Below are 24015 nucleotides of genomic sequence, written 5' to 3' on the forward strand. Positions count from 1 at the left end.
TCTTTTAGGACCAAGCAATGCTATGTGAGCTTCTATTATGTCTGTTCGATATGGAACGACGGAAAAGCCATGCGGGGCTGATAATAGTTGAAATGTGATCACGATCACCTGCACATAGCAATTGAGATGTGCTTGACACATGGCCTGGGAATTCAAGGTCAAGATACGCAGAGAATGTTTTTGAAGAATATTGAAGGCTGCACTGCTCGCTGTGTACCAGACGTAGGGGCTCTCGGGCGGAGGTGTGTTCTCGAAGCCCAGCCGAACTTCCTCCAAATACGTAAGTGAGTGATCGAGTTGCCACTCTGGGGATAGCATCAGGGTCCCAAGTTCGACTGATATACCTAGGCCCAGCACTATGGTGCCCAGTATTCGGGTGATTTGTCGAAGGTCGGACGTCTTATGATGTAGATGCTCAACCTCGCTCGGGTGCATACTGACTGTACTTGGGGACTGTGGGGCTTTAGACAACGTTCGGAATCAAAGCGATTCGCTGATGGCGCAGAACTTCCCCGTCCCCGAGAAAGAGACAGGGGGGTTAAGACAAACTGCTTTGGTACCCCAGGTTGGGGGGCTGCCAGCCAAAGCAACCAGGGGCCCCCTATTGTGGCTTGAGAGACTGGGAGACTGGGAGACTGCAGGTGGGAGACTGGGTACCTATTAGCTGCCTGGCCTGCTGGGCTGTCCGACTGCTGGAAGGCCAGCTAAGCCACGCTAAAGGAGCTTGGACCTTTCCCTGTTCAACCTCAATTGAGGATACCGTGGAAAGTTGTCACCAGCTTTGGCTGAGAGCAACAGCAAACCCCAGAACAGAAGACAGCCTCTTGTCAGAACCGGCCGGCAATCGCCCGAGGCGTAGAAGACACTGCGCGCCATACTCTTCCGACCACCTATTGCACCGAACCCGCACGAACCCAACCTGGAAACTCCAAGACAGGCAGGCAGGCAGGCGGCAGCGGCACCAGCAACACCAGCAACACCAGCAGTAATGGCTTCGTCCACCCATCAGTACCACTCTCCCGAGATAGAGGACGACCTCATCGACCCCGATGATGGTAAGCGGCCACATCCCCCTTCCCCCTTTCCCGCGGATCATCTGGACCCGCTCGGCAGTCTGAGCTAACCCCTACACCCTCTGGCCAGCCGATCTCAACGACTTCGACGACCCGCTGTCCCAGCAGCAGTCCTCGCGGCAGCCGCTGACCGGCAACATCGGCTCGTCGTCGTCGGCGCACCCGCTGAACGAGGGCTATCTGACGTCGCGCATCCCCGGCGAGGACCGCCGCGCCCCGCAGAACACCATCGACGAGACCGTGTGGGAGACGCTGCGCCGCGACCTGCTGGCCGTGTGGTCCAAGATGCGCGAGGTGCTGTGGCCGCGCTACCTGTTCGGCGGCACCATGTTCGAGTCGTCCGAGGGCCTGCGCGGCGCTTACGCCAACCTGCGCGGCGCCGGGCTCTCGGGCGCCCGCGAGGAGCTCCAGAGCCTCGCCGGCCGCGTCATGGACCCCGAGGCCCTGCTCAGCCAGAACAACATGACCCCCGGCCTCCGCGACTGGGACATGTGGGGCCCGCTCATCTTCTGCCTGCTCCTGGCCGTCCTGCTGAGCTTCCGCGCCCAGCCCGAGCAGAAAGACGTCGTCTTCAGCGGCGTCTTTGCCATGGTCTGGATCGGAGAGGCCGTCGTCACCCTGCAGATCAAGCTGCTGGGAGGAAATATGTGAGTCTCACGCCCGGCGCCCTGGTCCACGGAACCCAGAGTAGGAAACGGAGACGATGGACAAAGTTGTGCTGACTACCTTTTAGCTCATTCGCACAGAGTGTGTGTATCATTGGCTACACCCTCTTCCCACTCGTCCTCGCCTCACTGGGGTCCGCCCTCGGTCTCCCCACTGTAGCCAGGATCCCGGTCTACATCGTCTTGGTTGCCTGGGCTATCGCCGCCGGTGTTAGCATCTTGGGCGGCAGCGGCGTCGTCCAGAACAGGGTTGGCATTGCCGTCTACCCGTTGTTCGTCTTCTATGTCGGGCTGGGATGCCTGTGCTTCATCAGCTAAGGGCCGGATAGAAATAGGTGAGGCGTACGGAGTGTTATACGAGTTCAAAGGAACGGGTTTCCACTAGCAAGGCAAGACAAGACCATTGCATGCGCGGCGTAGGACTTATTTTTCATATTGATGACTGTACTCTAGATATCCTGATTGTATCAACATGACGCTGTATTTTGATGCCCATCTTCTTATTCTTGAGACTTCCGAACGTAGTTGACTCACCCCTCAGGCCATGATGTTTGACACTCAACGTCGAGAAGCTTTTTTTCCTGAATCGCTTCACTATTGAACTCCAGCCGCTACAACGTTGCGACTGGTACCATCAACGCGTCTCTTCCTTGACCAGTCTGCCAAATGTCTCAGTATTTGCAAGTCTAACGGTGTGGCAGAGCTGCCCCTGGAGTAATTGACGCGGAACTGCGTCTCTACTGCCGTGGTAAGGCATCACGTCCCTGGTGAGTAAACTCGATTTCAAGGGTTGCTGAGGACGACGGAGCCGGCCTACAGCTTGGGCATGCTAATGGCAGGATAGTTACTCCCTGTCGCGTGCTTCTGCATGACTGGTAGGCTGTCTTCTCGTGCCCTATGGTACCGGCCTAGTATTGGATGAGTGTTTAGTCCTGATGATGACTAGTAACATCTATTTTTATTTACATCTCCACTTGTGGCCTCGACTAAAACATCTTCTCTGTTCCCCGGCCATTATGTATCCCCCCTGTTGATTTTGGCCGTTTTATTGATTGTATTATGCCTCGGAAATTTTCACTATAAACCAATACGCCGTTATCGTAGTTGTTCCTCCTCGATGCCCTTCTCAGTGCGGCCTACACAGTGTTTTCACCACTTATTCGTTTGCGGAGTGGTTTACCTGTTGCCAGTTCTTCCGCTTTCTCAAAATCAGACTATGCGTCAAGTCCCATTGTGACGTCCAGGCCTGGCTTTTCTAGTAGCTTGTCTCGTGGCCATGTAGTGTGCCTGCGAAATACAGCCAGGGTTGAGTGGATTTTCTACATGTAAGTAAGCACAGCCGCACAGGCATTAGGCAGCAAATCAAGTCGTTTGGTATAGAACTTTTGCAAAGGAGCCTATTGCCAATTTAGGAGCTAGTTGAAAATACGGCCCCCACGGGGGTATTGTACCCGCGGTATAGTATGATTTGGTATATATTTAGTAAAGATTCTAGACTAGCAGCCTTGCCCGGGACCTTCAACCGTCCGGGCTTACCAGCTGAAAGGAAATATAGCTTCAGCTCAGCCTTCATTTCATAACTGTAACGTTTTGATTGGCTTACTAACGGGGATGCATCGCATGGTGGCGCAAACGTATAGGGTTGAGCAGATTTTGGGTTTAATTACTCACAGGTATACCGGTCGCTAAGTTCGCCTTCTCTGGATCGCGCCTTTATTGTCTCGGGCAACACGCCTGGCTTACCGTACAAGGCCTCATCGGCCTGCGGGCGTGAAGGTCCAGATGCGAGCTTTCACACCGCCAGGCCCGACCACGATGAAGCCTTCAGTGGAAGAGGGGATCACGCGAAAAAGATAAAAGGCATGTTCTCCTCCCGTCTTCACGTCTTTGCTTATCCCTCACATCGACCCATCCGCTTCGAACTTCATCTGCCCGCTCAAGACTTATCCTATTGTCCAGTCAACCCGCTGTCACCATGAAGACCAGCTTCGTCCTCGCCCTTCTGCCCCTCCTGGCGTTTGCCAACCCCGTCCCTGAGGCGAAGCCCGAGCCCAAGCCTGAGGTCGAGGGTGCGCAGATCGAGAAACGGGCCACCACCTGCGCCCTCACGGGTAGCGATGTGAAGTATCGCCAGCGGCCCACCACCGACTCGCCGGCCGACGGCCAGTTCGGTGCCAAGGGCACCGAGGTGTCCTTCTCTTGCTGGACCACCGGGGAGACCATCAACGGCAACAAGTGAGTCAGACACCCGCGCTATACGGGTTTCGTTGCTGCTGGTATGATCACCACGTGCTGACCGAACGATTCTAGCCTCTGGAACAAGATCGCCTCGGGCACGGGCAAGGGCGACTATGTCACGGACTATTACATCACGAGAGCCTGCTCGGCCAAGATCCTCACTAAGTGCTGATCATGGCTCAGTGCTCTTGATTCGTGGCTGCGAAAGCTGGGATTCTTATTAGCTTTGAATTCTAATGTCTAAGCTCATGGCAATACTAGGTCACATTAATCAATATTGAATGACTGATTCTGGACGTACTCATACTCAGTTTCGTCGTAGCCTCCTCGTTTCCCTGGGCATGCCTCGCCTAAGTAAAATAGGTGAACAGCCAGCGGATGTAATAATCAAATAAACCGTAACCCACGCGATGCAGTTCGCCCAGCTCTGCAACAGACCTAGTGCTGAAGGGGTGGGTGTGTCTGGAAGTTCGGTCCATCCGTGGAGAGTGCAGCTGCAACCGCACTGCTATTCTTTGTCAAACTGGAGGTTTGGATTAAAAACAGAATCAGAACACGCAAGTCGTAGATCTGCCAACGGCCGCGACATTATTTGTCTTTTCCATGCCACAACACCTGGTCGGCCATTTTATAGAATTGGTATCTTTACCTTATCACGCATATAGTTGCGGCAACTACTACTACATTAAATAGAAAGTGGAAAGACGCATTAAAATGGAAAACTCACTATACACTTTGGCTCTCCAGTCATCATTGGGCGCCAGTAACGTGACTACGGCAAGTCGGCAAGTTAGAGTTGAAACACCAGGAATTGGGGCTTGGTCGTCACCAATCTGCACGTGCCGTAAGGATCCTGGTCCATTGGCTGCCTAGCTCGATCTTCCTGGCAACAGGCCTTTCAATATGCCAGGTTAAGACAACCCGACCGCGTCATCACATCGCAGGGAGAAGCTTCCATCCGTTTGCGTAGTGGTTGTCACTTGGAGCAGACGGTCGCACGGCAAGCACGGCATACGAAACTCGCGCCAATGGATTCTGACTCGGATGCGACACAGTATAGGGTCGGACCATGATGTCTCAGGGCCTCGGTTGCTAATTAAGTAGATACCATGGTATAAGCAGCTGGACCGAGCGAGCAGTCTGGCACTGCACGTTCCTGAAAATGGGACTTGCATTGCTGGGTAACTAACCTTATCTTTATGGCATTTAGAGTGGTCACGCGACCCGCTGAAGTAAGTTGCTGGGTTCGGGCGATAGGCTCCGGGCTGGACCGCCTCTCAGAAACCCAGCGGAGTCGACGTCTTATCTGGCCGGCCTTATTGCATGAGCGCTACATTTCCTCTTGGAAAAATCTGGGTCTTTCCCCCGTGGCCCTGTTGCCCCGTTGCCCGCCTATCGCTCGCGCAAATGAGCCCCTAGCTCGAATCAGACAGAGCCTCCTCTGGCAATGCCCTCAGGGCCCTCCCTCGCCGCCGAAGTGAGCTGCCGCGTGGTAAGGCGGCCGCGTTCCTTGGACTCTTGGCACTTGGCACGGTTAGGGCGGCATCGCAGATCGCCATGAAAAAAAATAACCCGCCGGGTCGCGTTCTCAAGTGTCTGCCCTCCGTTTCTTGTACGCCTGACGCTCTCCGTTTCCCGCTGAATCGCTGTCTCGGCGTCAGCATCTTGTCGTCACTTGGCTACAAGGAACCCTCTCCAACCGACGTCTCCCAATCATCACGGTGCAGGCAACCCGAAAGAGTTAGCAAGATGTTGGCGTGAGAGAGACCATCCCAGGCACCTTCCATTCCGCTGATCGCCAGATGGACCCGGTTGTGGACTCCCAAGTTTGCTGAATTGGTTGCGGATTTTCGCGTCCCATCGGATTCTCCACATCCCTTTACCGTTTCTCTGGTTCCTGGGCTTAATTTATACGGGGGGTGGTCCCCGTCTTGATGTAGGCGACATGCTTCGCAGAGTGATGTGGTCGCTTCGCGCAAACCGATACTTCGAGATGATCGTGGCGAGGAGGCGCTTCTTCATTGCCATAGGCATACCGCTTGTGATCTTGGGTACGTAATGCGCTCATGCCCGCCAAAACTAATGGTGCATTACATGATCTAACTCGCGCTCGCTCGAATAGGCATGCTTATGTCAGGGTTCGTTGTCGATACCGATACACATTCGCCGAGCACTCTGAACGGTATACATGTCGGCCATGTCCCGGCGAACTCATCACTGGCGCATTCGAATACGAGCTCTCTAACCGAACGCCCTCATATTACCTATACTGGGTACAAACGTCCGGGCTACGAGCTCCCGCTTGCCAAAGGAATTCCTCTGCGCATTTTGGCTCTGGGTGCTTCGACCACACGCGGAGACAGCCCGGCTGAGGTTGACAACAATGGCTTCCGGCGACCTCTTCGGCAACGGCTCACTGCGCTGGGCCACAAGGTCAACTTCGTGGGCACTGACCGGCTTGGAAACATGACCGACAATGATATAACGGCCGGGCCTGGTGTTCGGGTCGACACTATCCATGAGATGGCCACGCATATCGTGGAAAAGAGCAAGCCGAACGTGATACTTGTCAACGCAGGGACCAATGACTGTCTGATGCATGTTGATATAGACAATTTCTACAAGCGCTACGACAACCTGATCCAATATCTCCTCATGGCATCACACAAGACCACCTTGGTGTTGGGTACGTTGCTGCCAACGTGGGACCAGCACTTCAACGGGCGGGAAGATGTCTTCAGGGTCAATCCTCAAATCCGAAGGTTGGCAAAGATCTACCAGAAGCAAGGCCTCCCCGTGGTCTTGGCTGAAATGCAAGGACCGGACGGTGTCCAAGACGAGAATCTGGCAGAGGATGGTAAGTGTCTATTGCTACCCGTCTCCCGCATCTCAATCGCCACCGCACTTCCCAATGGGAGACGATGATGACTTGCAGCCTGCAGTTCGTAGATTTTCTATCACAGCTGTACTGATATTGAATATCTAGGTATGCACCCAGTGACTGCAGGCTACGAAATGATGGGCACAAAGTTGTTCGAGGCCATTGTCGAGGCCGACGCCAGAGGCTTTCTGCAACCGGCTGAGATTGTCTCCTGGATTCCCGACGATGGTGAAGCGGGCAGGACAGACGAAGAAAACTACAAGGAATGGAACAAGCAGCAGAAGAAGCTGGCCGAGACGAAGGCGTTTGAGGAGTCGGAGATGGCAAAGATGGAAGCTGAGTTGGAGAAGATGAGACAGCAGCGCAAGGCGTCTGGTTGAATGATACCCCAAGGTTACGACAGTTATGAAACGGAGAACGAGCTCGTGGCTGCCACAGTGTACCCGCCCGGTCCGGCATAGCAAGCGGCAGCCATGAAAGGTTGGCCCAGGGAGGGTCTGATGTTGCAACGGCCTACTCCCAGCCATTGCGGGTCTGTCCATGAGCTTTCCCACCTGCGTTGAGCAGTAGGGCGCCAGTTCAACAACAGAAAACGACGAGCATGAAGGGCTATGTGCTCTCTGCTTATCCTCTGGGTTGGAGGCGGCTCAGCGACTATACCTTGAAGTACACAGAGTCGAAATCCAGCCCACGCGGTTGCATAGTTTGCCACGAGGTTATCAACCGGGCATAGATAAAATACTAGCTATAATACACAGCTTTTTGTGACACTGTTTACCGCTACCATCATCTTCGATACGACCCTCAAAGTTGTGCGGGTGGCACACAGCTTTTGAAAGCTGCATTCACACATCTACAACAGATATATCGTGAATCCGGTAAAGAAAGCATGCCCCTATACCCCTAATACCAATCATGGTCGGGGTTATTCTAGTATTGCAATAGTTTGCAAGGCTGTTATTCTCACTCGACCAAAAAGAAAACAATATCACTGACGCGAGGATTTAGTCTAAGCTCAGACAGGATAAACCGACGCATAGATGAGGCGCTGGAACAAAAAGCAGGTCGTGCCCGGGCTCGAACCGGGGTCTCAGGAAATCTTGATGAATCAAAATCCCACGTGCTAACCGCTACACTACACAACCGAATACTCGGATAAGTGATATCTGGAACATTGGCGACTTAATGCATGATATTTCACGTTGCGCTAAAGTCTGTCTTGGCTTGCCCTGGCCATAGGCATAATTTGCCCGGAAGAGGGTAAGTTACGGCTTAGCCGAAGTGTGTAGTGGAGCTGAGAATAAGTCGGGGCTTCGGACAGGGAAAAGCTGACTACAACCCTCTTAGGGGGTAGGCAGTGAGACCAAAATACAACGTATAGTGATCTACGCTTTGCAATGCTCCAACGAGAGCGCTTTTCCTCCTTCGCTCCATGTTTCGTCTAGTGCAGCACGACTCGTGCAATTGTTCCCCAGGTCCAAGCAAGAGAGGCAGTTGCCGGCAGCCAAGCAACGTGCCGGCTGTCTAACCCAGGACCGATCGGATAAGTATCCGATTGCTGCAAGCCTTGTGTAATCGACTTTCCGAATGACTCCCCAGGGTATGTACTCCATCGCCCCTAGCAGGCGAAGATAATGAAGTTGCAGCTGTATGTATGTCAAAAGATGGTTCATTTAGTGAGAAACGACCTGGGAAATTGAGTCTTTGAGCATTCGAGAATCAGCATTTAAAACTGGCGTCAGTATAGCAGTTTGTGGTCTGTAAGTAAGCTTGGCCCGTGAGAGCGCGTCCTCTCCGACGGGCGGACAGTAACGTCGCGGGGTAGCAAACTGCGCGGCGGGGTACTTGGCTAGTCGTAGTCACGCTCGGCGCAAAGGCCGGGATGGCATCATCCTGGGCCGGGTTGTGATTGACCACCAGCAGCAGGAAAACCGGACATAGACTCCTCCACCCGACGCCGTCGAGCAATCAGATTGAGCCAGACCTATCTCTCGCGAGTGACCTTTCTCCTCTTGCCGGACCCATATAGTCTGCCCTGTCTGCTGCCGTGACGACCAGTACGGGGTTATATAAAGTAGTCTCGCCTCTCTGTCCCTCTGCTCTGCACGCACATGCACTTCCCAAGAAGGACGCTCTGCCCCCTGCGCCAATTCATCACCACCAGCACCAACGCCGCCCGACGTCCTCACACCAGCGGTAATCTTGTCTCTAGCTACGCTCCCCGGCTCATCACCCGCTCCACACAGCAGCGCACCATGTCGTCGGCCGTCGCCAAGCGCCTCTCGGGCAAGACGATCCTGATCACGGGCGCCAGCTCGGGCATCGGGCGGTCCACGGCCCTCGAGTTCGCGCGGACGTCGCCGCAGGACCTGCGCCTGATCGTGACGGCGCGGCGGCTGGACTCGCTCCAGGAGCTCGCGGCCGAGATCGCCAAGGAGGTCGGCGACGGCGTCAAGGTCCTGCCCGTGCAGCTCGACGTCAGCAACGCCGACGAGATCCGCGGCTTCGTCGGCAAGCTGCCGGCCGAGTGGAAGGACATCGACGTCCTCGTCAACAATGCGTAGGTTCTCACTGCCACAAGGCGTGGCTTTTCCACGAATGACCGGAGACGTCTGTATAGCTGACAAAAGTACACAGCGGCATGGTCAAGGGCGTCGCCAAGGCACCCGAGATCAACGAGGCGGACATCAATGAGATGTTTGCGACGAATGTGACGGGGCTGATCAACATGACGCAGGCAATATTGCCCATCTTCCTCGCAAAGCCCGATGGAGGCAAGGGCGACATCATCATGATTGGTAGCGTAGCTGGCCGTGAGGCGTATATCGGTGGTAGTATCTATTGCGCCACGAAATCCGCAGTTCGCGCCTTCACCGAGAGTCTGAGGAAGGAGACCGTTGCATCAAACGTCAGGGTTATTGAGATCGATCCCGGTCAAGTTGAGACGGTAAGCTTGAACGTATCGTTGCTACCCTTGATGCAGACTGACTTGCGTTCCAGAATTTCTCCGTCGTCCGCTTCGGTGGTGATAAGTCGAAAGCAGATGCCGTTTATGCGTGAGTAACCTTCCAACCCGAGTCTCCTTGATCTATACTGAAGCTCTTTTAGCGGCGTTGAGCCATTGACACCTGAGGATATTGCCGAGGTCGTGGTTTTCACAGCTGGGAGGAGGGAGAACGTTGTCATTGCCGACACATTGATTTATCACAAGAACCAAGCAGGGGCCACTACGGTGCACAGGAAGTCATAGATCAACTTGATAGAACATTGTATATTGACCTATAGAGCATTCAAGAAAAAAATGTGGTAGATGGCACCTTGTACTACAGACCTGACGAGAGTCAGAATCTACTTACTTACAGTTCATACTCAGTAGATCTGGTTGGGCCGTTATGATCTACATCCCAGTCAGCAGTGTTCAGCACTTGTTCTGCATTGACAAGAGATGAGGCTCCAGAAATCAGAAAGCCGTTTTACTCATTCACCAAAGCCGGCACTGCATTTCCAAACCCCAAGACGGTGCTTGAAAATACAACGCACTGAAGCTACATGACATCCGAAGACAACTCCACAACCAATCATCGATGTCCGAGAACAACTACGGTGCGGGAGGGTGACTCGGCTTCGATGAGATAGTTGAATGGATAAACGCGTTTCATCAGATGGAATAGGTGGGTTGTTGCATTGCATGTCTCGGCTTACCTAGGTGCGCAGGTTTGTAACCAGATCTCTTCTGTCGAGGATGCATGCTGTTCTTTTCCCCAAGTTAGTCAAAGGCCCAAGAGCAACATTCAACGAGAGGAGTTTTGATTGGATGTATCAGAGTTTTTGGTATTGGTATAGGGTTATCTTCACAGTGCTTCAGAAGCAGAACTGATTGATATTTTTCTCATCATGGACATTGATTGGACTGGGGTTGAAGCAAAAAATTTAGTTCGGAAAACGTACCACTGAAGAGTTGTGTATGGTGGCAGAGGCCGTGAGATATTGCAACGAGCCATGCTATTGCTGGATAAGAGTTAGTTGGCAATGAACCAAGGCACTCCAAAGAATATGTGATAGGGTGGATGCTTCAGATGGTGATGCATGTTTGTTCTGCGCTCATAGAGAAATCGCTAAGAACTGTGGAAACAAAATCATCAGTAGCGGGGAAGGGAAGCACTTAAGCTGACTTACTTAGTAGACATAGCGATCAATGACTTGGAGAGAAGGGGTTTGCTACCCAACTTCCTGCACTCACGAGCAGGGCAAGACCGCTGGCCAGCCAGCCACGGACGAATCTCTCAAGCGATGTCTGCCGGCAGAGGTGAGACTTCCTCACATATCAGAGAGGTACAAGACGAATCAAATCAGCTTCCAAAGCCTCGAGAGTCCATCCGAGCTGGCGGCCAGCGGTTGCTTGCAGGAAGAGCCATGGTGTGCTGCTTCGGTTGTGAGCGTGATGAAGGAGGAAGAAGGGTTGAAAATTCAAAGGCCAGAAAAATTGTGAGATGTCGTCCACAAGTGCTGGCCAGTGCGCACCTGGGCGGGCGAGCTTGCAAGCTGGGTGGGGCTAGCTCTGTGATCCCTGTCGGGCCCATTGAATTTTCGAAGTTCAGCGCAGCAAAGCACCTGCAGCATCATCACCAGCTCTCAGCATCCAGCTACGACTCCCCAGCTTCAGCCAGAAGCCCAATCCTGCAGATCATGGCCGACAGAAGGCGCATAAATGGCCCCATCGGGGCCACAACACCGCCGGTGTACGAGGCTGTCCCCAAACGCCCTGCTGCGAAGCAACAGCCCGCCATGCGAAAGATATGTATGTAGTGGGGTGTCCGACCGCTTCTGGGCTCTCGCCCGCCATGCCTACTGCTTGTCCTCCTTGCTAATCTGTTCACGTACAGTTCTCAAGACCGGCGTCACTCCTTCGGCATCAGGCTCGGCGTACCTGGAGCTCGAGAACCCGAACCAGACGAGCCCGCAGAAGACGAGCCTAAAGCTAGCATGTACCGTGCATGGCCCGCGAGCGCTCCCACGATCAGCACCCTTCTCCCCCCATATCATTCTTACGACCCACGTCAAGTACGCGCCCTTCGCTACGAGGAAACGGCATGGTTACCTTCGAGACTCGAGTGAGAGGGACCTGGGCGTACACCTGGAGACGGCCTTGCGAGGAGCAATCATAGCAGACCGGTGGCCCAAGAGCGGTGTCGACATTATTGTTACCATCATCGAGGGGGACCAGGATCGCGATGCGCCGCATAACGAGGACGATCAGGGCTGGGACATGATGAACGTGCTGAGTGGCTGTATAACCGTGGCCTCGGCGGCAATCGCGGACGCAGGCATTGACTGCGTCGACACCGTAGCCGGAGGCGTTGCGGCCTTGGTCTCCAGGGACGACGCTGCACAGCCGGTCATCGTCGTGGACCCGGTTGTAGCGGAGAATCAAAAGATACATGCAGCCTGTTGTGTTGCGTACTTACCCACAAGGGACGAGGTTACGAATGTCTGGTTCAAGGGGCAACTACCGGGGGCGGATATCCTCCTCTACAACAAGATGGTAGAGAAGAGTCTGATAGCCTGCCGCAGTGCGAATCGGGTTGTCATTCAGGGCCTCAACGAGACGGTTAAAAATGTTCAGAATACTACTTGAGGTCCCAGCAATCAACCCGTCAGCAGGTTCAGTCCTGACACTTCGTGGCGCCAGTCACATCGAAAAGGATGCTATCTGCCCCAGCACCGACCTATGCCCGGTCGTTTAAGGCACAGGCAGATTGCCATGTAGAACAGTGTCAGAAAATACCTCGAGAGCAAGGCGTCCCAGCTAGGAACACGCCGGACGGGCTGCGCGGGATTGGACGCTCAGAGCTCAGATCTGCCAGAGTCTCGTGGAATGCGTGGCAACGGTATACTACAGGATGACACCTAGCGGACCTAGAGGGACAGGGAAGCGTTGTATGCCTAGTAGGCGACTTCTGACATGAATGATCAAGGGGGGCCGGGTGGCTGCTGTAGGGACCATGGCATTCGGAGGCGAAAGAGATTTGCCGTCTATGAACTGGTCTCCAGCTGGGGTAGGCCATTAGACTAGCCCCGCGAACCGGCTTCACATGCAATCAAGAGATGCGTGTCTCCCACAGGACCCCGTTGGTTCTTTATGAGATTGTGTAGAAGAATGTCTTGTGCCATGTGAAATGTTTCCCTTCTGGTCAAGACGTAGCAGGTGCCGGGTTGCCCGGTATCTCGCTGTTGTTAAGTTTGGGCCGGCACTTACGGGCGAGGCCCAGATGAGGTGGGCGGAGCTTCCTTCGGGGATTATCACCTCATCCCACTTAGTAACTAGTTCACGCGAGCTCCCTTGAATCCGTCCGACCACGCTCTCGACAACACCGTGCCTCTGGATCGTGCTCTGTATTTACCCCCAACTCCGCAGAGCTCGTCTTGAGAGGTTTGACGGAGGCCTGATTCGACAATGTGCACACCGAGTCGGAGCCCCTAGCTTTCCCCGGACTTAGACACCCCGCGACCGCCGTTGCTTGGCTTAGCCCGACAGCCAGTGGTATCTCCCCTATCGCTTCGCTTTCACTGCCTGCCATCCAGCACCACCTGGACATCCAACGGCCATGGCAGCACCGGGCGCCGCCGTGGTCCCGGCTCCGACCAGTTTCGACAATGCGAGCATGTTCCATAACCTCACGCACTGGACGTGGCAGCACCTCAGGCATTCCGTCAATGTCTCGCGATACGCCCCGTCCATCGAAGACCTGCTCCTTGCGGGACCGAGGATGCTCACCAAGCTCGGCTCCATAATGTCCTATGCCGATGCTGTGGACAGCTTCGGCCAGCGTGCGATTCCCGACACGACAGGCTCGGGCATCTTTCTCACTACCGCCGGCAGCACGACCTCGAACATCGCCGCCGACGCATCCGTTGCCGCAGCGAATGTGGCCGACTTGGTTGACCAGGACCCCGCCGACATCGCGTCCCGATTCACAATGGAAGGGGCCAAGGGCCTGGGGAGCGTCTTCAGCTATGCCACCAGCAAGTGGGCGCTGTGCTGTGTAGCCATGGCTATCATCCTGAACCGTACGCACATCTTCGCCGCGACGAGGCGCAGACTGCGACTGGCGTGGCCTGTACGCCTGCTCCTCCGCTTCCTCCCTATCGTTCTCTTCCTCTACCAAGCACTACAGCTGCTTCAGTCGATACAATGTCAGACCTCGCCCGACTTTTCCGAGCTGCGCTGGGGTAACGCGAGCAAGTCCTCAGACCTGATGTTTACACAACCCGGCGGGTATCTGCATACGGTCAGCCAGACGCTGCTCCTGGGCGCCAGCGACCACGACTCCTGTCGGGCGGTTGCTATGATTCCCGAGAGTGACTCGGTCTATCCCGCCGAATTACATGGCTCGCTGTCCCTATTATGGCCCCTGTTTGGAACCTTCTGCTTGAGCCATTTCTTAGAGACCTTGTCCTGCGCTCTGAATGGCCGAACGGTAGCTGTTGAGACGGGCATGACACTCTTTGAGCATTCCCTGGCGTTCGCCGAGGCCGACGCCGCGATAAGCAACCAGCTTGGATGGGGGCTGTTCTCGAGCGGAAGCAATGCAAATGTCACGTTCACGCCGGGGTCTGGTCCTAGCATTGCCATATCTCGGTCGATGATCATGAGACGAGTGAATACACCCCCCGAAGTGTTACTCGTTGGTTTTCTTTCTGCCATGAGCCACGTCACCAGCCACGTTCTGGGAGTATTCAATCTTCAGGCAAAGTTTCGACTGCTCAACACCAGCTTCTGGGCCATGTGCTTCATGGGAAGCATCGTCCTGGAGGCATTCAACTTCTCGCTGGATGATCCATCCAGTATGGGGCTATTCAGGTTTCCAACTGTCTGCATCATTGGCTTCATCCCTCATGTCATGGTATTTGCAGGCATCTTCAGCTGCGCAATGATTTATGGCGCAGCCCTCACAGTGTCGGCTCTTTCGCCGTCTGAGGTGCCAGAAAATGGCCGGCAACCAACATTTAGAGAACGACTACGTCTCGCCCACGAGAACATGCAAGCCAACATCGCGCTGTCTGACATCCGGATAACTCGGGAGATGGATTTCTACACAGCTCTACTACGGACAGGTTTCGGTGTCATAAGCATGGCCAGTGAAGCAGTCTACCTGACGGAGAACCGTAGCGTGAACTTGAAGCAGCACACATGGCTGGAAGAAGAACGGTTCCGAGAGCTGGAGAAATTCCGTATGCAGTGGACGGGCTCAAATCTTGGGGATTCCCGTGATGATCAAATGGGAACAATAGGACTCGTGCCTGTGAAAGACGGCCAACTTTCAGCATCGAGTGGCTATGCCAGGGAGCGGGCTGCGCAGAGGCTGTCAAAGTCCAGGACAGGCGATAAGCGCCCTCGAGACGGAGTGGGAGCTCTGGAACGAAGCTCTCGGTGGATCTTGGCCATGGAGTTCATTGTGAATATCAACCGGCTAATATTGCGATGGGCGTCTCTGATCATGCTCAGAGCTCTGGCTGGCGTAGGGATCACGACGCAACCCCGTGTGCTACTCTGGCTATCACGGCGATCCAAAACAGGCAAAAAAGAGGAGCGGGAAGTGGGCCATGCAAGCTCTAGGAGCCGAGATACAGAGTATATGATTCGTAACGACGAAAACGCCGACGTTGAAGCTGAGATGCGCCGCCGTTTACGCGGCTCGCCCGAGACAGCTGGACTTCCCGAGGCAGACTTCGAATCTCTGTTGTACAAACATTGGAAGTATGGTGGGGTCTGGGGTTCAATAGATACCAGCGGTGAATGGGAACCCAATCCCGACGACGACGACTGGGACACAACAAGCATGATTCACAGTGTGGCTGGAAGCGACCTGAGCACAGATCAGGATCAGGACTTATGGGAAGACGATGATGCCGCCCTAGACAGCGGCCAACGAACACCGACTCAGCGCTCTCCCTTCGCGTCAAGAGAAACGACCCCATTTGACACCCCGATGGCTATGGGCGATCTCGCCCGCCTCCTCAACCCTTCGTCGCCCGAGGATCGGCAGGAGGCTCATACGCTGGCCGCCCATCTCAGCAGCGATCGCATCATGACGCGCTCGCAGTATGCGCAACATCTCAAACCAAAACACCCTCACCATAACCGCCCCCAGCGGATGTCGCCGGACGAGGAGGCTGAGCTCCTAGGGCTCATTCTCAACTCGCGTCGTTCCGCAACGCCGGCCACGCAACACCAGAGGGGCGCGCTGGAAGGCAGCGGCGCCGAGAGCACGCAGCACAACACGGGTTCCTGGGCCGGGCTCGGCGAGAACGGACCCCAGTGCGTCGTGTGCCACGCGGAACCGCGCACCGTCATCGTCTGGCCGTGCCGCTGCCTCAGTCTCTGCGACGAGTGCCGTGTCACGCTGGCCATGAACAATTTTGACAAGTGCGTCTGCTGCCGCCGTGAGGTCAACAGCTTCTCGAGGATCTATGTGCCTTGAAAAGCCCCAAGCCCGGTCGTCTCAGCGAGACTTGATGCAATGGGGTTCCCTCTTTTCGTAGACGGAGCACCTCCGGCAGACCTCGTGGCTTACCGGAGGCGTACATGCGCAATTGGTTTGATGCAAGGAGTTACGGCGGATCCAGGGATTGGTTTTCTTTTCTGTTTAGTTTCTTGTTCTTGGGCACCCGATCACACAGACATATCCACTCTACTAGCACAGCGACGGACATTTTGGGTTTTCTTTCACCTTGTAAAGGCATATGGATACTTGGTGCCGCCGCACTGGAGCAGGCACGCGCTCTTTCGTTCTTGTACCTACCTTCTGGCGCATAATACTCCGCAGTCGGTTCTGTGGCCAGCAACAACCGGAATATAAGATATGCAGCGCCACTTACACGCATTGCCTTTTCTTGATGTTCTACTGAGAAACAACAGGAAGTTGTCAGCGTCATGAACTCTATCCTCGTGGGCGGTTACAGTGTAGGAGGTCTCCAGGTGTGCAGTGTGGCCCTTGAAAGCTCATTATATGCAATCAAGGTTCCAAGGATATCTTAGCAAGGTCCGAGAATATTGACTGGATTGGGGAAGCTAACTACATGGCAGCCCACTCTATGCTAAACGCCCTGACGGGCGTCTTGGAACTGGCCTTGTTTTTGACATGTGATTCCTTCTCATCAGCTTCCTCCTCTTTGTCATTGCCACTTCGAATCGCTCCGCCTATCAAGTACGACTTCTTGACGTTTGTGCCCAACCGTCCACCTGTCACGAGGTCTAGCAGACTAATCTCCTCATTCCAAGCGTAATGCGTCGCCTGGAAGTGACTGTGAAATCGCAGCGGATCGCCAGGGTAAACGTTGTAGTCACAGCCAAAGCGAAGCCCCGGCATCATGAAGTACCCGTTCTCATGTAGGTGAGCATAGAGCGGATAGCCAGCAGGAACATCTAGGAGCGCGGAAGTGTCCTCTTCGGGTGGTGGGGTCAGAAGAGCACCACTGGTTGCAGGTGTGACAGCCCACACGTCAGGAGCGCGAGGTTCAGCCTTGGGTTTAGTCTCTCTCGTACTAGATGAGTCGAACAAACTGATCTCTTCGGACACTGGACCATCCTTATCGATTGCAGAACCGGAGTCCAGCTTCTTGTCCTTTTTCTTACCCTTCCCCTTGCTGGCAGCATTTGCTTTCTTGTACTCCGCAAGCTCACGCGCAGCTGCAGCAGCTCTCGTGCCGTCCCTTCTTAGGTCCTGCAAGTAGGCGTTGCGAGAGGCTGCATCGGGCGATACTATCCGTGACGGGTGGAACACCGAGTCATCAGCGATATATGCTACGCCCTTTTCTACGAGAACCGTTGCTTCTTCGGCCATTAGTTCTATTGGCAAGCTCATGAACACACTCTGCGAAGGCGCCTGGGGCATTGTTCCGACGAAGGGCGAGCATATGTTGTGGTTTCGACGCAGGTACATCACATCGTCGATGTCGAACAGTAGGTATCTGTCAGTGACCTTGGAGATCCTGATGGGCAGCTTGGGGGTCTCGGAAGCCATGGCTAGGGCCTATACCAGTCCTATTTGCGAGTCAGCTGGGGGAGCTCAGAGCAGATCAACTGTGCAAATGATGATGGAGGATGACGGTCATATATAATGGATTGAAATAGTTTGTCAACATGTACGCTTTCAGGGGATTGACAGATATAAATTTGTGTAATCACGGTCAGAGCAGGGTGAGGAGGTGAGGTTTACTTACTATTGCGGCAGATGTTTGTAGTGAAGGGAAAGAATCATGTTTCCCACGAAGCAGAAACTTTGTAGAAAATCGTTTTGATTTTGCGGGCGTGGGGCCCAGCCAGCTCCAAGTCACAGTGCCGAATCCTGGAGCCAGCCCCACCTGCACTGTCCTGTCTGCGTTGCTGTGTCCAACGGTCCCGAAGGTACTGGGTAACAGCGGCTATGAAGAAACCCCCAGAACTTTAGAAGTCGATACTGCTGGTAGTCGATGCCGGGTTCTTTTCTTTCTCCTCGTCCTCCAACATCGGCGGCAGGACGAATGGTTTAATGATGAGTCCTCTCGACCGACTCAGGCTGAAAGCCATGTCCTCGCCCGTGTGCCCCTCCGTGCCGCCGCCGCCTTTCTCATGATAGATTGGTAGGCTGTGGACTTTGAGTAGACCCTGGGTTTTCTCTTCTGATTTAGATTCCGACTTAGCGTCTGGCGGAGGAGCATGGACAGGGTCCAACTGTAGAGGGATAAGTTCGAGCACACCGTCGCACAAGTGCTCCATCCATCGTGTAAGCCCCGAAGTTCGAGGATATAGAGATAGAGGAAGGGTGATGAGGGCAACGAGCTTGCTTGGGTATTGCCTGAGCAAAGCGCGCAAGCCGTGCAGGAACTGAAGGACCTCCTCTGGACGGCAGGCCGAGCTCGAATACAGGGTTGGTGAGAGGAGGTTGGGCACCAGGACTCTATGAACCCCCGAGGGCGGCGCATTTGCCAGCTTGACAGCAATATCCCCAAGGAAAACCTTGAACGGAGAGGAGGAGAGCCCCTGGGGCTGCCGGGTCAGGCTTGGCATGCTCATGGTGGGATGAAATCCAATCTGGCCCTTTACGTCGACCGGTGACAAGCGCTTGGTCAAGTCGAACGAATGGCAGAATGTGCCAGAGCCGGACGATGCATTAATGGACTTCTGTGGTGTATCTAGGAGAAGATGTTAGCTTGAATAATTCAAACTGCTGGCCGGACTTACAACAGACCTCTGGGAGCTCCTACTGAGCCCAAACTCTCATACCTCCAGGCGATTTTCATCTTGTCGCTCGCTGAAGTTTCAGACTTTGAAGACGTCTTCGAGTCTGTCGAGACACCTGGCAGCTCGGCTCGCCAACCCTCGTGCATTCCCAACATATGAACCTGATGTCCCTGGACCAAGCCCTCAGCGGCACAATATCGGAGCAGAACACCAGCAAAATCTGTGGTCCCGTGCTCCTCAACAAGAAGAGACGTTCCCAGCGGCAAGCCCGAGTGACCGGCAAGCAGACTGTCCAGCGAGGCTGTCCCCGTGGAGGTGGTAGAACGGCCGTCATGGGGTGACGGCCTCACGCCAGGAGCTGATACATTCTCGGGCTTTGTCTGGGTTGCAGTAGCTGTGGCAGAGGTATTGATCACCGTGTTTCTCTTCCTGAAAGACATCTCTCCGCAAACTTCGCGCTGGCGATATGGAAGACTGTGTACAGTTACTACTGGATCATGTTTGTGGGTTTGTAAGTCGTGGATTTCGTCACGGAGCTGGAGCATCGCGGGGCACCGAGTTTTTGGGCTCAGATCACCACACAAATTCCGCACTGGGCGGAACCACCTGCTGAAAGCTTCCCCTGCCTCTGCCCGCCAGCCCGCCAACCCGCCAACCCGCCGCCGCGGTGCCCAATCCAATTCACCGCCCCGCACCGCACCCGGACTCGATTGCAGGCTTCAGAAAAAAAAGTTGATCAGACAGAGATAGCATAGCAGCATTCCAGGGCCTCACCGCACAACTCGTCCCACCAAGCCGCACCTCTACCATTCGCATAGTTTCCGACTCGAGCCTGCATATCTTCCACACGGTCTCAATCATGGCAGCCGCCGGCGACGCACAGCTCTTCGAGGAGACCTTCGTCATCACCAACTACGACCAGAGCAAGTATGACCGTGTCGCGCGTATCACGGCCACCTCGAACGACAATGCGACGCAGATGACCCTGGACGTCAACATTGAGCTGTTCCCCTGCAGCACGGGCGAGACCCTGCAGGTGGTCCTGGCCACCAACCTGTCCCTGGACGGCAAGGGCGACTCGGAAGAGAGAGGCTGGCGCGACGTCAAAGCCGGCGCTGAGAGCACCCTGGCCGACATGTACGACTATGTCTGCCATGGCAAGATCTACAAGTTCGAGGACGGCGCGGATGGGCAGTCGATGTAAGTTGATCTTGCCTCGCCCTCTGCAAGCTTCGACGAGATAGGAAGACTAATCACCCGGGCAACAGAAAGGCGTACGTCTCCTTTGGTGGCCTTCTCATGATGCTCGAGGGACCTAGCAAGAAGCTCCTTCCCCTGCGAGTCGACAACACATATCTACTTGTGAAGAAATAGACCTAGAATCCATTGCGGGACGACCGCGAAACTTGGTCGGGGTAGACTCCGTGAGTGGATGGATAATCACGTCAAGGAGAGCCACGGATGGAGAGCCCCAACCCTGCAGTAATCGCATTCATGAGCACGGTGGACCTGGTATCAAAAAGAGGGCCCTAGAGGCACGAGTGCATGGAGCTGGCGTTCAGGCGTACGAGAAGTGCTATATTTAGTTTGATCATGCCAGCACTTTAGAGCCTTCATGACACAGAGATGGACGGTCTGGCAGTCTGGTGCGGTCCCGGGAGCAGCACTTTGCGGTGCATCCTCCGGACAATCTCGTCATAGTTTGGCTCGTTTTCCCGCGTCAGGATTCCTCTGCGTATGAAGAAGTCGATGAGAACGAGGGCGCAGTTTGGCTTGAACTCTCCTCGAGCCATCGCTTCCTGCACCTGCTCAACGGTCCATAGGTAGAAGTCCTCCACCTCGCCGTCCTTGGGCGTCGGGATCGTGTCGACAGGTAGCTCAATATCAAAAACCCATTGAGTTTCGGGATATACGAGATACTTCTCTCCCCCCGCCCTCTCGTCCGTGATGTAGAGGTAAACGACGGTGCCTGCTGTCTTGCAGTGCTCTCTCATCAGCGTCTCCGGCAGGTTGGCCTCCTCATCCGCTTCTCGGACAATGCACTCAAAGGGATCTTCGTTGGTCATCAGTCCGCCGGCGACAGTGTTGTCCAGCATCCTCGGATAGTTGCTTTTGGTCTCCGAACGTCGCGGCACCCACAGCTTGATGCCATGTGCGCTCCCCTCGTCCTTGACATAACCGTTCATGTGGACTCCGTACCTCATAACGCCCAGCAACCCAGCGCCTGCCCTCTCGACACTGTAGAGCAAATCGTCGTTATTGCCGTAGACAGGCCAGGGCTCGTTGCGCCATTTCTTGACGATCTCCCAGGGACCCTTCTCGCGCCAGTAGTTCATGACGTTCGCCACAACCTGCGTCCGCTCTGTCTCGGTAGGCAAGTCGAAAGCCCTTACAGTCTTGGACGCATCGTCGACCTTCACCTGGCCACGAACAGACTCTGGTATCGACAATAATGACTTGACCACGGAGCTCAACATATACCCAATGGTTTGATCACCTGTCGACGTCTGATGGAGCAGCGTGTACAGCGGCTCGGGGAATGCCTTGGCAACGAGCTCTGGCTCATAGGGGATTCTACATAGGCATGAGTTCGCGGGTAATCAATAGGTAGCTCCCGGGGCACCTACACATCCACCTGCTTGACAAGGTCCAGGTTGCTCAATGGTGCCATCTTGGAGAAATGCTGAGCGTAAGAATACCCAGACGTCGTACTGGCTTGTGCGAGATTCCGATTAGGTATTACAATGTGGGTGCTAGATCGCCTTGAGATGCGAGAGTTTTGAGTTCCAGGCCAGGCCAGAAGACCACGCCGCGGCAGGCGCTTGTTATGGCTGCACGGGGTTACTTGGTCATTGATTACTCGAACGGCAGGTTCGCAACCAGTCTCCCGAGATGGTCGAAGATATTTCCCAATCGCTGAACGATTTGCTCCTACCAGTCTCATTGAATCTGCATAGCCAATGAACGGTTGCTCAAATCTGCAAGTATAGCATCCAACAAATAAACAACCAACCAGAGACAAAGTTTCAACGGGATTGATGTGAACAACACCCCTTGTGAACCCTCCCCGAAAGGCCCAGGGTGGGGCCGGCAGGATACAGTCAGCGGGATAATTTCCGCGGGGTCCCAGCTGTATGTAGCCTTTTCTTTGTGACGTCGAAGCTTCGAGCTGCCACGAGACACACAAAGGCATTGATCCATTGACGACGAAAGGCCATTGAGCCTCATGACCATGCCTTAAAAGCGCGCAATTGAGACCTACGCGGTCGAAGAGCGTTGAATAGAGCTTCAGCATAATTTTCAGTCATTTCCCCGCCCACGACTAGCAGAGCCCGGTTCGAGACCCCTCCATTTCATACACAGCAGAGCCAAAATGGCAGAACAGCAACAACAGCAACCCCTCTTCGGCCTCGTGCCCACCGGCCATCCCCTGGTAACGGCGCCCTCGTCCATCCCGACGCCGACGTCCTTCCTCTACGCCATCCCGAGCACCACGCCCGCGAACCCCAAGCCCTTCTCGCATCTGGCCGTGTTTCTCCTACCCGGGGTGGCGCTGCCGGACAACACGGCGGCAGCCATCTACCTGGCGACCAACGCCGAGGCCTTCGCCGCCGGCCGCGAGGAGCCCAACTTCCGCTTCCTCGGCGGCGTCGGCCCGGGCAAGGAGAGCGCCGTTTTCAAGGTCGGCGGCGGCCAGGACGGCGTCGTCATTGGCATCAGCGTCGAGGACGCCGCGGGCGTCGCGCAGAGGATCGAGGAGGGCAAGGCGGCGTCCGGCGGATCGCTGGTCAAGGCTGGTGGCAGCGGCGGCGCGCAGCCCACGACGCAAGTCCTGGCGCAGCGCATCATCAAGAACGCGTTCAATTTCCTGGCTAGCTTCAGTGGACAGGCGGGCGGCACCGAGGTCGTCCCTCTCAGGGCCTTCGAGGAGTGGTGGAAGAAGTTCGAGAGTCGGGTTAGAAGCGACCCAAGTTTCCTGGAGAGGGACTCGGACTGAGGATAGAGTGGGTCAGGCATCAAGCCAGAAAAGAGCAATGAGACTTCGAGGCATTGCTGTGGAGGTGAAGCAGTTGTCTCTTGGGTAAGCGTGGAAGTCGCTTGTTGGGGAAACCATACACATCAGCCGTTGATGTGGCATTCGCGCGGGGCAGACTGGAACAAGACGACGCAGAGAGGCAGCTCAGAGCATGTGCGAACGGATGCATGGGACGGCACTCTGATGACTGGTATACCCCCATAAGATAAGCAGATGCGGAAGATCCTACGATGCCTGGTGCAATAACGCACAACAAGGACCAGCAGCTCACGCAGGGAACTAGAGCATTGGCCTGAGAACACATGGGTATTCTGCACCTCTTTCAGGCCTATAGTCACTCATAAACACCCCGCTGATTTTGCATAGCAGACGGTCGGGCTACGTAGTTGATAGTTGAGTTGAACGCTGCAATATAGGCGATAATAATCAGCGTGTAAAGAAAATAGACTTGAGCTTCCAAGAAATCTCCATATTCAAGGACAGGGTTATTTTCGGTGGCGTACTTAGACCACTAACACTAATACTCGTCGTGTTTTGTAATGACGGTATGGAAAGCAGGAGGAAAGGAACAGAATAAATCATTGTCTGTTCAATCCTAGTTCAAAATGAACTCTATCCGGGCTTTACGCGTGGCATCAGGGTCTATGCCCACTAAGCTGGGTCTCTCGTTCCCTTGGAAGCTTCAGAAACCTAGGGAGCCTTGGTCACATGTGGTCGCATGATCTCTGAAAACCAGCTCACCGATTGTATGATGCGGCGTCTACACTGAAACCGCTCTGTACTCACGTTGGGCAAGGATACGGGGTCACTATACAATGAATGAGATGCCGAGCATGCCACAAGCATGAAGCAGGTTCGTAGAAGTCTCAGCCCTATAACAGGACTGCGCTCTGATATGG

The 24015-nt window shown here is 54.7% G+C and overlaps 11 protein-coding genes across 11 annotated transcripts; 8 read left to right on the plus strand and 3 right to left on the minus strand.

The window, feature by feature from the left end:
* Positions 1 to 988: 988 nt before the first annotated feature.
* On the plus strand, positions 989 to 2056 carry JN550_005075 (uncharacterized protein; the record flags this gene model as incomplete). Its single annotated transcript, XM_049316663.1, has 3 exons — positions 989 to 1055; positions 1144 to 1720; positions 1807 to 2056. 3 exons carry the CDS (start codon positions 989 to 991, stop codon positions 2054 to 2056), a joined length of 894 nt encoding a protein of 297 aa, XP_049172876.1.
* Positions 2057 to 3713: 1657 nt separating this feature from the next.
* On the plus strand, positions 3714 to 4148 carry JN550_005076 (uncharacterized protein; the record flags this gene model as incomplete). Its single annotated transcript, XM_049316664.1, has 2 exons — positions 3714 to 3973; positions 4049 to 4148. The coding sequence occupies 2 exons, from the start codon at positions 3714 to 3716 to the stop codon at positions 4146 to 4148; spliced, it is 360 nt and encodes a 119-aa protein (XP_049172877.1).
* Positions 4149 to 5969: 1821 nt separating this feature from the next.
* JN550_005077 (uncharacterized protein) lies at positions 5970 to 7237 on the plus strand (the record flags this gene model as incomplete). The annotated part of the gene is made up of 3 exons (XM_049316665.1): positions 5970 to 6027; positions 6099 to 6833; positions 6963 to 7237. 3 exons carry the CDS (start codon positions 5970 to 5972, stop codon positions 7235 to 7237), a joined length of 1068 nt encoding a protein of 355 aa, XP_049172878.1.
* A 1731-nt stretch (positions 7238 to 8968) lies between these two features.
* On the plus strand, positions 8969 to 10107 carry JN550_005078 (uncharacterized protein; the record flags this gene model as incomplete). The annotated part of the gene is made up of 4 exons (XM_049316666.1): positions 8969 to 9417; positions 9495 to 9804; positions 9858 to 9913; positions 9966 to 10107. 4 exons carry the CDS (start codon positions 8969 to 8971, stop codon positions 10105 to 10107), a joined length of 957 nt encoding a protein of 318 aa, XP_049172879.1.
* A 1436-nt stretch (positions 10108 to 11543) lies between these two features.
* Positions 11544 to 12492, plus strand: JN550_005079 (uncharacterized protein; the record flags this gene model as incomplete). The annotated part of the gene is made up of 2 exons (XM_049316667.1): positions 11544 to 11655; positions 11741 to 12492. 2 exons carry the CDS (start codon positions 11544 to 11546, stop codon positions 12490 to 12492), a joined length of 864 nt encoding a protein of 287 aa, XP_049172880.1.
* Positions 12493 to 13462: 970 nt separating this feature from the next.
* On the plus strand, positions 13463 to 16339 carry JN550_005080 (uncharacterized protein; the record flags this gene model as incomplete). The annotated part of the gene is made up of 1 exon (XM_049316668.1): positions 13463 to 16339. The coding sequence occupies one exon, from the start codon at positions 13463 to 13465 to the stop codon at positions 16337 to 16339; it is 2877 nt and encodes a 958-aa protein (XP_049172881.1).
* Positions 16340 to 16933: 594 nt separating this feature from the next.
* On the minus strand, positions 16934 to 17881 carry JN550_005081 (uncharacterized protein; the record flags this gene model as incomplete). The annotated part of the gene is made up of 1 exon (XM_049316669.1): positions 16934 to 17881. One exon carries the CDS (start codon positions 17879 to 17881, stop codon positions 16934 to 16936), a length of 948 nt encoding a protein of 315 aa, XP_049172882.1.
* Positions 17882 to 18303: 422 nt separating this feature from the next.
* On the minus strand, positions 18304 to 19520 carry JN550_005082 (uncharacterized protein; the record flags this gene model as incomplete). The annotated part of the gene is made up of 2 exons (XM_049316670.1): positions 18304 to 19031; positions 19088 to 19520. 2 exons carry the CDS (start codon positions 19518 to 19520, stop codon positions 18304 to 18306), a joined length of 1161 nt encoding a protein of 386 aa, XP_049172883.1.
* Positions 19521 to 19939: 419 nt separating this feature from the next.
* Positions 19940 to 20454, plus strand: JN550_005083 (uncharacterized protein; the record flags this gene model as incomplete). Its single annotated transcript, XM_049316671.1, has 2 exons — positions 19940 to 20280; positions 20349 to 20454. 2 exons carry the CDS (start codon positions 19940 to 19942, stop codon positions 20452 to 20454), a joined length of 447 nt encoding a protein of 148 aa, XP_049172884.1.
* A 239-nt stretch (positions 20455 to 20693) lies between these two features.
* On the minus strand, positions 20694 to 21751 carry JN550_005084 (uncharacterized protein; the record flags this gene model as incomplete). The annotated part of the gene is made up of 2 exons (XM_049316673.1): positions 20694 to 21654; positions 21708 to 21751. The coding sequence occupies 2 exons, from the start codon at positions 21749 to 21751 to the stop codon at positions 20694 to 20696; spliced, it is 1005 nt and encodes a 334-aa protein (XP_049172885.1).
* Positions 21752 to 22453: 702 nt separating this feature from the next.
* On the plus strand, positions 22454 to 23077 carry JN550_005085 (uncharacterized protein; the record flags this gene model as incomplete). Its single annotated transcript, XM_049316674.1, has 1 exon — positions 22454 to 23077. The coding sequence occupies one exon, from the start codon at positions 22454 to 22456 to the stop codon at positions 23075 to 23077; it is 624 nt and encodes a 207-aa protein (XP_049172886.1).
* Between the last annotated feature and the right edge of the window lie 938 nt (positions 23078 to 24015).

The sequence above is a fragment of the Neoarthrinium moseri genome (assembly GCF_022829205.1).
Source record: "Neoarthrinium moseri strain CBS 164.80 chromosome Unknown scaffold15_Wmoseri_CBS_16480, whole genome shotgun sequence".
Taxonomy (NCBI): domain Eukaryota; kingdom Fungi; phylum Ascomycota; class Sordariomycetes; order Amphisphaeriales; family Apiosporaceae; genus Neoarthrinium; species Neoarthrinium moseri.